This window comes from Bombina bombina, chromosome 9 (assembly GCF_027579735.1).
Source record: "Bombina bombina isolate aBomBom1 chromosome 9, aBomBom1.pri, whole genome shotgun sequence".
Classification (NCBI taxonomy): domain Eukaryota; kingdom Metazoa; phylum Chordata; class Amphibia; order Anura; family Bombinatoridae; genus Bombina; species Bombina bombina.
This window is the reverse complement of record NC_069507.1, coordinates 233,654,369-233,668,479: the sequence shown is the minus strand read 5'-3', so window position 1 is coordinate 233,668,479 and position 14,111 is coordinate 233,654,369. Positions and strand designations below refer to the sequence as shown.

The window sequence follows — 14,111 nt, the reverse complement described above, 5'->3', positions numbered from 1 at the left end:
GAACAGTTTTTGTCTCTCACAAGCGTCCAGAAGCTTTTGTCTTTTTACTCTCGCTTCTTGCAGAAATCAGAAAAAAACATAATGTTTAGAGTTAAATTAAAGAAAAGGTCAGCAAAATAAGTAATGAAAATACATTGCAGATTAATATTACAAAATACATTATTTTTACAGTTTGTTAGGAATTTAATCTTTTTGTTTCCTTTTAATGAAAGAAATTAATGAAATTAATATTCCAAAGTATTAGGGGCATAATAGTTCAGAAGTGTGAGTAAAATGTAATCAGGTGGCACTAAGATAGGTCCCTCAGAGATTTCTCATGCACCTTCTCTGAGCCACTGTGGTTTTTAAAGGGACATTAAACACTAAATACATTTATAAGCATAGTATTAAAGTTATTCCCTTCCTCCCTCCTAGTCATGTTTTCCCCATGTTGAAATCTATTTTTCCTTACAGTCAACTGCTGACCTGTTTGCACATGTGCAGTAACTCTCCTTCAGATACCTGCAGTGTAAATTAGGACACACAAGAAATTATGCTTTATACTTCTTACTCAAATACATAAAAACGCAGAAAAAATGTATAAGATCATTTTTTCTTATTACTTTTTCTCTGTAAGTCTTCATTCTGTGCTATGTAAAGGTTTCACTTGGTAAATAAGATCTGTTAAAGATATATATATAAAGAACAGCGCCAAGTATTTTATCTTAAAGCTCCCTCACAAGGTAGTCTTCCCTATGATTACCGTTTAAATTAAGCAAATAACAAAATAGAGTATAGTTTGGGAGCGCTGAAAGCTAAATAAGATTGTCTGGAGACTGATAAACAATTTAACAGAAATACATTTATTTAAAACATATATAAAAAATATACAAAAAATATATAAAAAATTGGGAGAAAAGTTTGACCATGGGACGTCTCCCTATGGGGTTAAAAATAAATAATATGTAATAAAACAATTTATAAAAAAGAGCTCTAGTATATTTTCTAATGGATTCCACCTCAATATGACATTAAATTTAACTTTTTATTCCACCTTAAATCAGATTTAAGGTGGAATAAAAAGTTATATTTAATGTCATATTGAGGTGGAATCCATTAGAAAATATACTAGAGCTCTTTTTTATAAATTGTTTTATTACATATTACAATTTTTTATATATTTGTTGTATATGTTTTAAATGTATTTCTGTTAAATTGTTTATCAGTCTCCAGATAATCTTATTTAGCTTTCAGCGCTCCCAAACTATACTCCTATTTTGTTATTAAATAAGATCTGTTAGACATGTAAAGAAAATGCATTGTTTGACAAAACGTATTAGAGAGTTGAAGTATTCTGAAAAACATTGATTCCTTAACGGAACAAACCAAATGAACGAATATAACATACTTTGTTTATATATTTAGTTTATCTGTCTAATAAGTAGAGAAACAAATAAATATACAGATGTTGTATTTGTTCATGCAGTTTGAATAATGAATTCTTGCACATGTATTGCAGATCAGCATAATGACACTTCGTCTGTTTGAACACCTCTTACAAAAACCTAATGAACACATACTGTACAACTTGGTCCTGCGAAACATTGAGGAGCGAAACTACACCGAATACAAACCTCCTTGTCCGGAAGACAAAGATGTAGTGGAGAATGGACAGATAGCAGGGGCAGTGTATGTATTATTTATAAGGGTAATTCTATGGCATCGAAAGGTGTTAAAAAATAAATAAAAATTAGTGTCCATTTTAACAGTATTTACTTAACATTTTTCTGGCAAAAATATTTTCATCTTATTTAAAGTTTTAATCTTATGGAAAGTTAAACTTTCCACTTTGTCTAAACAAATCCGGAATGTTAGTGATATTTTAGATGGAGTTTAATTTTTAATGAAGCACTGAAAGTCAAATACCCCACGCACAGTTCACCCACTTCAAAAGTAATATTTTTGTTAAGCTAACGGTTTGTACTGTTCTCCACTCAGCGCTCTAGCCATACGACACTTTTGTTGTAGCTAGAGCGCGGATTGGAGAAAATTTCAAACCGTTAGCTCAACAAAAATATTACTTTTGAAGTGGTTGGCCGGTGCTCTTTTATATGAATAACTCAACATTTTCAAATTAATTTTTCCTTTGACAGTTCGACATAAAAATAGAGATTAATGTAGAAAAACAATTCCTTGTGTTGTTTGTTACATAAATTAAAGAACTGTAACAGTGAAGGTTAGGATCAGCATTAAGTATTAATGTGCGTGTGTTTTGCCTTCATCTATACAGTGACTTAGAGGAAGATCCGATTTTTACAGACTTGTCTCCAGACAACACACTTTCAAAAGAGTGGCTGAGTGCATCACCGCCCATTACTCCAGACCATCACCGCAATGACGGAAAGACTGAGGTGCACAAGATCGTAAACAGGTGAGTGAGAGAGACTTAATTGCTACTGCCAGGATGGGCAAAATTTGTAGGGCGATGTATTGGTGAGGGATTCTACTGAAATAATAACTTGCTCTAATTTGATAGCACATTTCATGAGACAAATGCTAGCTGAAAACTGTATGCTCAGCCCCTGCAGGAGGAGTTAAAACACCTTGGTCCAGATTATCTAAAATTTGCCGCAGGGGGCTGCCCTTGTGGAATTATCTAAAAAAAAAAGCAGTTCCTGTGAGTGGTGAGTTGTCTCCTATAGAAAGTAATGGAGCTCACTGGAAAGGGAAACTTTGCTGAGTAGAGCAAAGTTAGCTGTGAGCAGGGGGCGCACTTTAAAAATGAAATCCTGCATCACAAAGAAATCCCATTGCGCTGCTTTCTGCGTATAGCTTCTTACAATCGCTTCTCTTTTCATATGCATGTGTTTTTCTATTAGGGCTTTAAGTATGTTGCATATTTTGTCACAACCTCTCCAACTTTTGTGAGAAAAAACAGTGAGAACTGTACGGCGGATAGATAGATAATAGCGCTTGGATTAGAGAGACCATTTCATTAGACTCATGTTTAGACCATTTTATGATAAAACAACCACTTCAGCTGATCCTATTTTTTGATGTTGGATTAATAAAAAATGTCATTTTTTTTATACGGTGCGGCTACACTTTTCCTATTTGTAGTGTTACTTTTTAGCCCATTTGTAACTGTCCCTAATTGACCTCCGCAGGAAAGATCAGATGTTTTCACCAAGGATAACATCGTTACCACATGGGAGCGCCCATTACTAAAACTATTCCCATTTCTTAAATATTTATACAACTAATATAATTTTAAAAAATGCATATTATTCTCAATCTAACTTTTTGCTTTAAATACATCATTGTGTCTAGAATTTTTTAAGGTCTATTTTCCCTTTAAAAACAACAGTTAAAGGGACAGTCAAGTCCAAAATAAACTTTCATGATTCAAATAGGGCATGTAATTTTAAACAACTTTCCAATTTACTTTTATCACCGATTTTGCTTTGTTTTCTTGGTATTCTTAGTTGAAAGCTAAACCTAGGTAGGTTTATATGCTAATTTCTTAGACCTTGAAGACCACCTCTAATCTGAATGCATTTTGACAGCTTTTCACCACTAGAGGGTGTTAGTTCATGTGTTTCATATAGATAGCATTGAGCTCACGCATGTGAAGTTACCTAGGAGTGAGCACTGATTGGTTAAAATGCAGGTCTGTCAAAAGAACTAAAATAAGGGGGCAGTCTGCAGAGTCATAGATACAAGGTAATTACAGAGGTAAAATGTGTATTATTATAACTGTGTTGGTTATGCACAAATGGAGAATGAGTAATAAAGGGATTATCTATCTTTTTAAACAACAAAAATTCTGGTGTTGACTGTTCCTTTAATCAGTTCCTCTTTGGCCCATTTGGGATTTTTTTTTCCTGCCACTGGCTCTTTCCTACACTTTGAATATTTCTTCCCCTGCTGCTCATATCTGTTCTTGTAGTGGCTGAATATTAATTTCAACATCTGCAAACCAAGGAAGTCACTAGCAGAGGAAGGTTTTGTTAATCTGTGTTACAGGCTGCAGCCCCTCCGTAGATCTTCTTGTAATATTTGTATGTACAACAGCTAGATGTAATGTTGTTCAGACAGTGGTTGGCTTTGTTCATGTCTTATTTTGTGTTTTTTTAGTTTTCTGTGTCTTGTTCCTGATGAAGCCAAGTCATCCTACCAGGTGGAGGGCACAGGGTATGACACCTACCTCAGAGACGCCCATAGACAGGTATGGCTCACTCGTTTATAACATTTATCAACTTCACAAACTGCAAACATTGTTCAAAACTACAACATTAGCAACATAACAGCATATTTTCCCCCTCTAATTTATCGTGTAACTTATTTTATCTTTTAATTAGGTTATTATTATTATCAGGTATTTGTGGGCACAAACAGATTCAGCAGCGCTGGGAAATCTATGTATTTATTCACATTGTTCCAGTGAGGTTGAAGGAACAGCGTACTGTAAATTGTTTTCCAATTTAATGATCCATTTTACCTGCTGAAGTGCATTAAACGGTTTATTAATAGCTCCTTTGCTTTTATTTTTTCACTTGAAATAGCTGCTTTTCTCTGTTTTATCTGCCACCTATGCTGAAAAATGCAATACTGCAATAAAAGTTACATAAAAAGCTATGTAAAGCGGATGCAGAAGAAGAAATCACAAACACACGGGGGGTAGGAGAGAGAGGTGCTAAAAAATTTACTAAAGTTGCTCTCTCTAGCATTGGCCTTTGTATATACAGAGAGTTAAAATGAGGAGGTCTGTTGTCCCTGTAAGCTCAGACCATTTTATTGGGCTGTGGTTTCAATGACCAAAAATGGCTATTTCATATACAAAAATAAACTTACAATACCAATTACACATACATTTTATACTCTACAGCTAGTATAATAAGTCATTGCAAACACATGAAGGATCCATTTAGAATCAGTAATACTAAACATCTTTCATTTCTACTGACCCTCACCACTACCTCTCTGGCATTTTAATTGTATTTGTTTATGCATCAGCCATATTGTTAATGTCAGTACACATGGCCGTGCACCCTCTACGTGGTATAAACATAATGCAAATCAGCATTAGCTGCAGCTTTGAGCTATCATAGCCCCCCCCCCCCCCGAGCTTCTGCTCAGCAGTCTGGATGAGGATAGAGTTTTCAAATGTCCCTTTAATCCCTTGTTGCCAGAGAAAAGGTGCACTCTTTATGTATTCATGGTATTCATAACCCAAGTGATGTATCTTCCTGGCACACAGTTCCTATATTTTCTCTCTGTTTTTCTAGTTCCGTGATTACTGCGCAATCTGCCTGCGATGGGACTGGCCTGGCTCTGCCAAAGCCATTGAAAAGTGCAATTTAGATGCTCCGTTCTTTGAAGGACACTTCTTGAAAGTTTTATTTGACAGAATGGGCAGGATACTTGATCAGGTGATGCTTATTTTGTGACCGGCAGATTCAGATGTATCAGATAATACTATATAAATATTAAACAAGTCTATAAGTGTTCTGTGATTGTTTATTATATTAATTGCAGCTTGTGCTATTCTGTTTGTCTTGTAGCCCTATGATGTGAATCTACAAGTGACATCAGTGCTGTCTAAGTTATCCCTGTTTCCCCATCCACACATTCATGAATTCCTGTTGGATCCCTATGTTAATCTGGCCCCAGGCTGTCGGTCACTGTTCTCTGTTATTGTCAGGGTGAGTAACTTCTGCATGGAACTAATAACATTTAATTGCTGGGAGCTAGCTGAACACACCAGGTGAGCCAATGACAAGCGGCATATATGTGCAGTTACCAATTGTCAGCTCCCAGCAGTGTATTGTGCTCGTGAGCCTACCCAGGTACCCTTTTTTTTAACAAAGGATACCAAGCGCATGAAGCAAATTAGACAGTTATTTATAAATTTATGCTCTATCAGGAAAGTTTCATTTTTACTTTAATGTCCCTTTTAAGTTGGTGCTGAACCCAAAGTCTAACAATTTATGTACCAGTGGCTAGGCCCAAAAGCTTGCACTCTGTTAAAGGAAAATTGTCTCAGGCAAGTAACAAATGCAAGTTCATTGTAATTAAAGCTGATACAAGAACACCCTTTAACAGGGCTAGGCTCTCTGTCTCTCCCACCCCATGCTGAGAGGTTGATTTCTTCTTATGCCTACTGTTTACATAGATTTTCTGTAGCCATTACTTCAGAACTGAAATTTTCAATATAGTTGTTGGAGCTAATAGTAGCTGACAACATAAAGGTAAAGTAGTAATTTGTAAACAATTTAATACACTTCAGGGGTAAAGGGGAGAACATTTTAGAGTTTTCTATCCCTTTAATTGAGATGCAGTTGAACTGAAATTCTTACAAACAACTAAAGGGACATTATCACTTTTTTTTTTGCTTCTAGTGGTATCTTTTGTTGAAAAGCAGGGACGTAAGCTTAGGAGTGTGCCTGTATCTGAAACACTATTTGGCAGACGTTTTGCAAGAATGGTTTCTATTTGCAAGAGTAATAGATAGCAGCACTATTTCCTGCCATGTAGATCTCAAAACATCGACCTAGGTATCTCTCAAAAAAAGAATAGCATAGCATGTGAATGAAGCAAATTTCATAACAGATGTAAATTCAAAACTTGTTTCTAATTGTCTTCTCTATCTGAATCATAAAAGACAATGTTTGGGTTTCATACCACTTAAAATATGGGCTAAATAGTAGCTAAACCAAATGGGTTTCACTCTAAAACACACAAGTTTTGCATTTCATAAAGTTTAAGATCAGCACTTCCTGTCAGCTGATTCTTTATTTGTAACTTTTTTTTAATTGCATAAATTTCCCCTATGACAACCGGACATGCAGAACACAGGAAGTCTGAAGTTCTCGCTGACGCATATTTATTAGTACAAGGTCTATAGACTATTTTGAAAAATGGGGGAAAAAAATAACTAATAATTATAATAGCCAGGTTGTTCTGTACGTGGTGCTGTTGTCAAACAAAATAAATAAAAAAGGAAAAATGAGTGCAGTGAAAACTGATGCTAAATCATTTTAGTGTGAACAGTAGTGCTGATGAAATTGACCTTTCCTAATATAAAGATTCCGTAGAGTCTCTGAATGGTACTAGGTGCAATTAGATAAGTCCCTGCACTGTTTTTCTATCACTTATTTTATAAGCTGAATGTTTCTCATCATAACAATTATTTTATTGTGTATAGATTAATATATTTAGGGTATTCTGTAAATATCTATAACAAACGGCAAAAGTAAACCAGGGATTTACCTTATGCTTTATCAACACTCTCTGCATTGAGACTTGCACCATGGGCTCATCTCAGAATTTAGCGGGCTCGCTGATTGGTAGATAAGCTCCACACACTGTAAATGGAGAGTACACACCTTTCAGAGCTCACGTAAAGTCTGAGTTCAGAACCCAACATGAGTCTGTGGTGCCGATCTTGGCTTTGAAAAAAGGCAAATGCAGACTGTTTTTTCTTATTGCTGCTTTGCCTACAATATTATTTTGCAGCTGTATAGTCAAAGCATACTATCATCCATTTTGTACCTTTACTTTGTCTTAAGGTATCTATCGGTTGCAGCACTAAGGGCTCCATGTACTAAGCAGTCAGCGAGCTACCCGCAACAAATCTCGCGTCAAAACTCGCAAACTGATATGTACAAAGTCGTCAACTATGTTCAAACTCGCATCTTTAAAATTGCGAGCGTACTTATCCGCCAAACCTCGCTACCTCTCCATTTTTCACTGTAATTAGACACATTTGACCACCAACTCGCCAAAAACGAATGTACTAAAAAATCTATTTGTCCGCTCGCTACAATTTCCGCTCCCACCTCGTTATTTTTGCCTCGCCACCTTTTAGGTGGCGGGCAAGGTACAAAACAATAGGAAAGTCAATCTAGACGCCAGTCTAGACATATATAAAAGGCAGTAATATCAGCATTGTACAGCATAACTGGCGTCTAATTTGTCTCTCATTTCCATGTACATAAATTGCGCCAAATTTGTCGACTGTAATTAAAGAGTAATCTATATTTTAAATTTGTATTGTATAGTTGTCAATCTTTATAATTATTTTTATATTAATATTTATATATTATCAGATCCAGATGAAGCCATATCCAAATTGTAAATAAATATTACAAAAATAACACTCTGTTATCACTCTTCAAAAAATTTTGAACAATAATAAAGTTGTTTAGATAAGTTGAACTTTTATAGGAGCAAAATTCTATTCCTGCGACTACTATGATGTTCGTGACACCTTGCATGTCACGTGTTAATAATTGGCCAGACAATTCAACTGAAAGTTAAGTACATCAGCTTAGTCGCGGCGAGCGAGGCGTCAAATTTATCAATAATCCGCCACTGCTCGCGGCGGGCTAGACTTGTCTATTTATTGGGGGATTATTAGTACATAGTGACAGCGGACACCATTTCGCCCGCGGCGAGTAACGGCGAGTTTATCCGCGTCTAAAATGACGGATGAATTGACGGCTTAGTACATGGAGCCCTAAATGCTAACATTAAGGCCCAGGTTTATAAAAGTGTCAGATTCTTGTCAGCTGCAGGTTCACTCATGCGGAGATTTAAGCAGCAGCGGTCATCACATCTAAGTGACTTAACCCACTTCACCACCTGTTATGTGACCGTTGCATTGTGTTCAATGAAAAAAACGTGCAATGGAAAATGCAGGCAGCGTATTGCTGTCGCTAGACACATTGGCCTCTAGTTATGAAGGTCTGTCGGACCTGATCCGACAGTGCAGATCAGGTCCGACAGACTTCGCTGAATATGGCGAGCAATATGCTCGCCGTATTCAGCATTGCACCAGCAGCTCACAAGAGCTGCTGGTGCAACGCCGCCCCCTGCAGACTTGCGGCCAATCGGCTGCCAGCAGGGGGGTGTCAATCGTACTCGATCGGGTTGATTTCCGGCGATGTCTGTCCGTCTGCTCAGAGCAGGCAGACAGGTTATGGAGCAGCAGTCTTTGTGACCACTGCTTCATAACTGCTGTTTCTAGCGAGCCTGCTGGTTCGCCAGAAACACGGGGCATCAAGCACCATTCGGAACTTGATACATATGCCCCGTTGTCGGATGCATGCCCTTATCCGATGGACTTTGTTAAATCTGGCCCTTAATATGTGTACTCAGGTGCTGAGTTGTTAAAACTCTGTGTTCCAGCGAAGGCTGATGCTCACTAGTAGCAATTTGTTTACCTACTTAAAGTGATAGTAAATCCCGGGGTTTGTGACATGCTAAGATTTACAAAGGCTACAAATAAAGCAGACTTTTCGGTCAAGAAGTATAAAATACTTCATTCTGAAAGTTCCTTTATTTGCCAGCAGTGAATGTTGCGCTGAGTGCCTCAGGCCGCCCACGGCAGAACGCTATTTTGTCAATGAGGTGCTGTTAACCAATAGCGTGCTAGCCGTACAGCATAATGCCAACTGGGCAGGCAAAGCTATTGGCTAAGAGGTGGAATCTTCACCTCAATGAAAAAATAGTGTTCTGCCATGGGAGGCCTGAGGAGCTCAGTGCAGCATACGCTGCAGGCATATAAAGGAACTTTCAGCATTTGTTTTTTATACTTCATGACTGAAAGTCCCCGTTATTTGTAGCACTGGTAAATCCTAGCGTTTCACAAACCCTAGGATTTGCCATCACTTTAAGTTCATAACTGTTTTACAAATCACACAGTGTCTATATTAATGGGGCTTCGTATTCCCTCTATCATTTTGTTTGTGCTTGTTTCTCCTCACAGGTGGTTGGAGATCTCATGCTAAGAATACAGCGGATCCCAGATTTCACTCCAAAACTGCTACTTGTAAGGAAAAGATTACTAGGACTGGAACCTGATGGCCCAATGTAAGATCATATGAATGATTTACAGCACATGTAACTTCCTAGAATATATTGCTATGTACCCTAACCATGTGTTGTCTTTCTTTAAAATCCTCATAAAAGTATATAGAAGTATATTTCATATCCCATTACAATCGTTTATGCAAATAACTTTATTGTGCCAAATTGCTTCTGTGAAAAGTTATTTGGTACGTGCTAAAGTGGGAAATGCATATGCACACAGGAAAACGTTATCACTGTTGCAGTGAAATTCTACTTTTATGTGCTTTTAAATAAAATTAAAGATAGTAATATACAACACTTTAAGGGACAGTCTACTTGAAAAAAAAAATATTGTTTAAAAGATAGATAATCCCTTTATTACCCATTCCCCAGTTTTGGACAACTAACACAGTTATAATAATACACTTTTTTCCTCTGTGATTACCTTGGATCCTAAGCCTCTGCAGACTGCCTCCTTATTTCGGTGCTTTTGACAGACATGCATTTTAGCCAATCAGTGCTGACTCATAAATAACTCCACAGGAGTGAGCACAATGTTATTTATATGACACAGAAAAACTAGCAATGTCTAACTGTGAAAAACTGTCCAAATGCAATGAGATAAGAAGCTGTTTTCAACGGTTTAGAAATCAGAGCCTACCTAGGTTTAGCTTTCAAAAAAGAATACTAAGAGAACAAAGCAAATTTGATGATAAAAGTAAATTGGAAAGTTGTTTAAAATGGCATGCCCTATCTGAATCATGAAAGTTTAATTTTGACCAACCTTTAATAAAAAACCCTATGCATAGAACCTTAAAGGGACATTAAAAACTTTAAAATTGTAAAATGTTTAATAATGTTTACTAAAACAACAAAAAAACTTGCCCCTTTTACCTGTAAGGGCTCTCCATTTCCCGTGGGAATTGGAAGTCCAGGTTCCAGACTTCACAAGCACCACTATATTCTACACTACCATTGTATGCTCAGTCTGGTAAAAACTAATTTACAACACAGTCGTGGCCATTACCTTAAGAAAAATAAAATTCTATATTTATTCGATATTTAAACAGCTAACAGAACTTTAAAGGGACACTGAACCCAAATTTTTTTTCTTGTGTGATTCAGATAGAGCATGCAATTTTAAGCAACTTTCTAATTTACTCCTATTATCAAATTCTCTTCATTCTCTTGGTATCTTTATTTGAAATGCAAGAATGTAAGTTTAGATGCCGGCCCATTTTTGGTGAACAACCTGGGTTGTTCTTGCTGATTGGTGGATAAATTCACCCACAAATAAACAAGTGCTTTCCATGGTTCTGAACCGAAAAATAGCTTAGATGCCTTCTTTTTCAAATAAAGAAAGCAAGGGAAAGAAGAAAAATTGACAATAGGAGTAAATTAGAAAGTTGCTTAAATTTGCATGCTCTATCTGAATCACAAAAGAAAAAAATTGTGTTCAGTGTCCCTTTAAACATAAATCTACATACTATCCTCATGCTACTCCTTTCCTGTGAATATTTCAACATGTCACATTTTTATTTAGTATTTTATGTCCCTTTAACCTTTGCTGTATTGTTTCACATATAATCAGATTCTACGTGTCTAAATACATTTTCGTTTTGTTCTCTCCACAGTGTTGACCATATGACGTTATTGGAAGGAGTGATTATATTAGAGGAATTCTGCAAAGAGCTAGCTGCCATAGCGTTTGTCAAGTTCCACAGCTCCAGCACGCCCTGATGTTTTAAACAAATTGGATTTTACATACCTGCGAGACCAAAAGTTACTTTTTAAAAAAAATTTAAAAATGTGCAAATGGATTCTAACTTCACTTTGGACAAGAAGGGAAACTTGACACTTTATTATGCGTATTTGTCTATTGTGACCGCGTCTACAATGCCAGACGTGTTTTCTGGTTTTACTGCCCTCACCATGGGAACAAGTTGAATCAAATGTCTGACGATTATTTGGAGACTTCAGATTACATTGCTTTGGTCACTTTAAGTATTAATTGTTTTACATACTTTTTAAGGCTGTTCATCCGTTATTATGGGCTTCTTGTTTTTTAACATGTTCAGCAAACTGAATTTTTATTTTTTATTTTAAACTGGATTCGTGCAAAGGAGGAGATAATATCAAAATCTAAATATGTAAGCAAAAAAAAAAAAAAAGAAAATTCTCTCAGAACTTTATCCCGGAAACATTGGGCTTATTTATGGATTGTTTAGTCCAATAAAATTATTTTGCAAATTTAAGAGAACTCCTTGGATATCTACTTTAATTGTATTGAAGAGCGTCAGGAAGTACAACCCAAATTCATAGCTTCTGTTCCGGAAAGGAGTGCAACAATGTTACTTTTTTGTATCAAAAACATGATAGCATGAAAATAATGGTATTGTAAAGAGAAAAAAGCATATATATGGGTCATGTATTCCTTGCGTAATAGGCATTAGGTGTTTAATGTTTACTGCAAGAAATAGGATTGAGCAATTGTCCATTGCAGGTCAGAACCAAGTTTGTGTTGTTTAGCCAAGTGGTCAAATTTTGTTAAATTAACAGTGCAATGTACACAAATGTCCTCACTTCAATATAGAGCTCGGCAGAACCATTTCCAAAGTTGATTCATAATGGGGAAAAAATGATTTCACCATTAGATCAGCATGCTTCTTATAAGGAAACAGCTTGCTATAAAACACAGTACAATAATATTCTGAATGAATGGTTAAAAGGATAGAAATGTCAGAATTGAAATGTGCATGGCTGCATTTCAACTTTATATAGAAACATTTGTCCAATATAGTTCCATTAGCAAAAATGCCTATAGTCAAAGTTATTAACCTGTTTTTCAACGACATACGCACATATGCTGGGAAAGCTTCACAGGAACAAAACACACCACAGCCAGCTCTCTGAGCTTAAATAATGGTGCACAAGCCTTCACAGCATATGTGCATATGCCGCAGGAAAAACACTAATAGCTTTAACTAGACACATGTATTGCAAAAATACTTCAATGCATAATGGAAATGCAACCGTACACACACAAAGAAATCTGCTGACCCTGTATCTTCGTCACATTGGTTGGGAATTCCCGACTACCATTAATCTATAGAATTTTTACCTCTTGTGTTGGTGAAACTCCCTTTCTTCTAATCAATCATGTGTTCCCATATACTTTTGCAATGCTGAAACAAATCAGTCCTCTTTTTCCTGTCTCAATTCATCTTTTGATTGGTTATTTTAAAGGGACATTAAACTTAATATTTAATCTCACAGTAAAATGCTCAGTTAAATAAAAGAAAACAACATTGCAATATACATTTATTATTTATTTTGCCTGGTTTAGCTGTAAAACATCATACTTAAAGGGACATTAAACACTTTGAGATGGTTATATAAAATGATGAAACATATATATAATTGGAAATGGAAGTGCAGAACACTGTTATATTCCACACAGCCATTGGCTGCACACTCTAATGACCTAATTGGCCACAGCAGAGAATGTAACCTAAGTTACAACATGGCAGCTCTCATTGTTTTATAGACAATATATAGTATATATATATAGTCAATATTTAAACAGCCAATGAAACATTAAAAAATACAGCTATTTCATTCATCATTCTATCTAGCATTTTTGTAGTGTTTAGGTATATAGTGACATTTATGTGAGCATGCAGGAAATTCATTAATTTGTTGTAGCCAATCAGTAACACATTTACATTTGTTACTAATTGGCTGCAGCAAATGAGACAAGGAAAATTTGTCCCACCAGGTTTTGTGAACTATTTGTCCCACTAGGTTTGTGAACTATTCTTTATTTGCAAAACCTTGTACATTTACTAACAGTGACAGTGTTATATGATTTTGCAACATTTAGCTTTGCAATGCAGCTCTAAATTGCTGATATAATAAATGTTCTGTTTCACGTCCCTTTAAATGAGCCACTTCTCTTGTGCCATATTCTTTCATTCTGCTGTTTATTGCTTCTGCCACATGCTGCTATATTTGATTAAACCATCCAGAATCTAAAAATTCTCATATTAGTGTTCTTACTGTTTTACTTTTCTATCCTATGTAAATTTAATTTGTGTCTATACATATATCTTTTAAAGGGACATAATACTCAAATGCAAAATCACTTGAAAGTGATGCAGCATAACTGTAAAAAGCTGACATGAAAATATCACCTGAGCATCTCTATGTAAAAAGGTAAGATATTTTACCTCAAAATTTCTTAAGCTCACTAGAGTAAGTGTTCTGTGTACAGTTAT

General features: G+C 35.9%; 1 protein-coding gene across 1 annotated transcript in view; it reads left to right on the top strand.

The window, feature by feature from the left end:
- FHIP2A (FHF complex subunit HOOK interacting protein 2A) overlaps positions 1 to 13,878 on the top strand; it is a 53,141-nt gene extending 39,263 nt beyond the window's left edge. Inside the window, exons 11-17 of the mRNA XM_053692691.1 lie at positions 1,499 to 1,668; positions 2,270 to 2,410; positions 4,117 to 4,207; positions 5,268 to 5,411; positions 5,544 to 5,684; positions 9,752 to 9,855; positions 11,469 to 13,878. Coding sequence (XP_053548666.1) covers positions 1,499 to 1,668; positions 2,270 to 2,410; positions 4,117 to 4,207; positions 5,268 to 5,411; positions 5,544 to 5,684; positions 9,752 to 9,855; positions 11,469 to 11,574 — 897 coding nt within the window. The 3' untranslated portion in view covers positions 11,575 to 13,878. The remainder of the gene's footprint in view (positions 1 to 1,498; positions 1,669 to 2,269; positions 2,411 to 4,116; positions 4,208 to 5,267; positions 5,412 to 5,543; positions 5,685 to 9,751; positions 9,856 to 11,468) is intronic.
- The last annotated feature ends 233 nt before the right edge of the window (positions 13,879 to 14,111 follow it).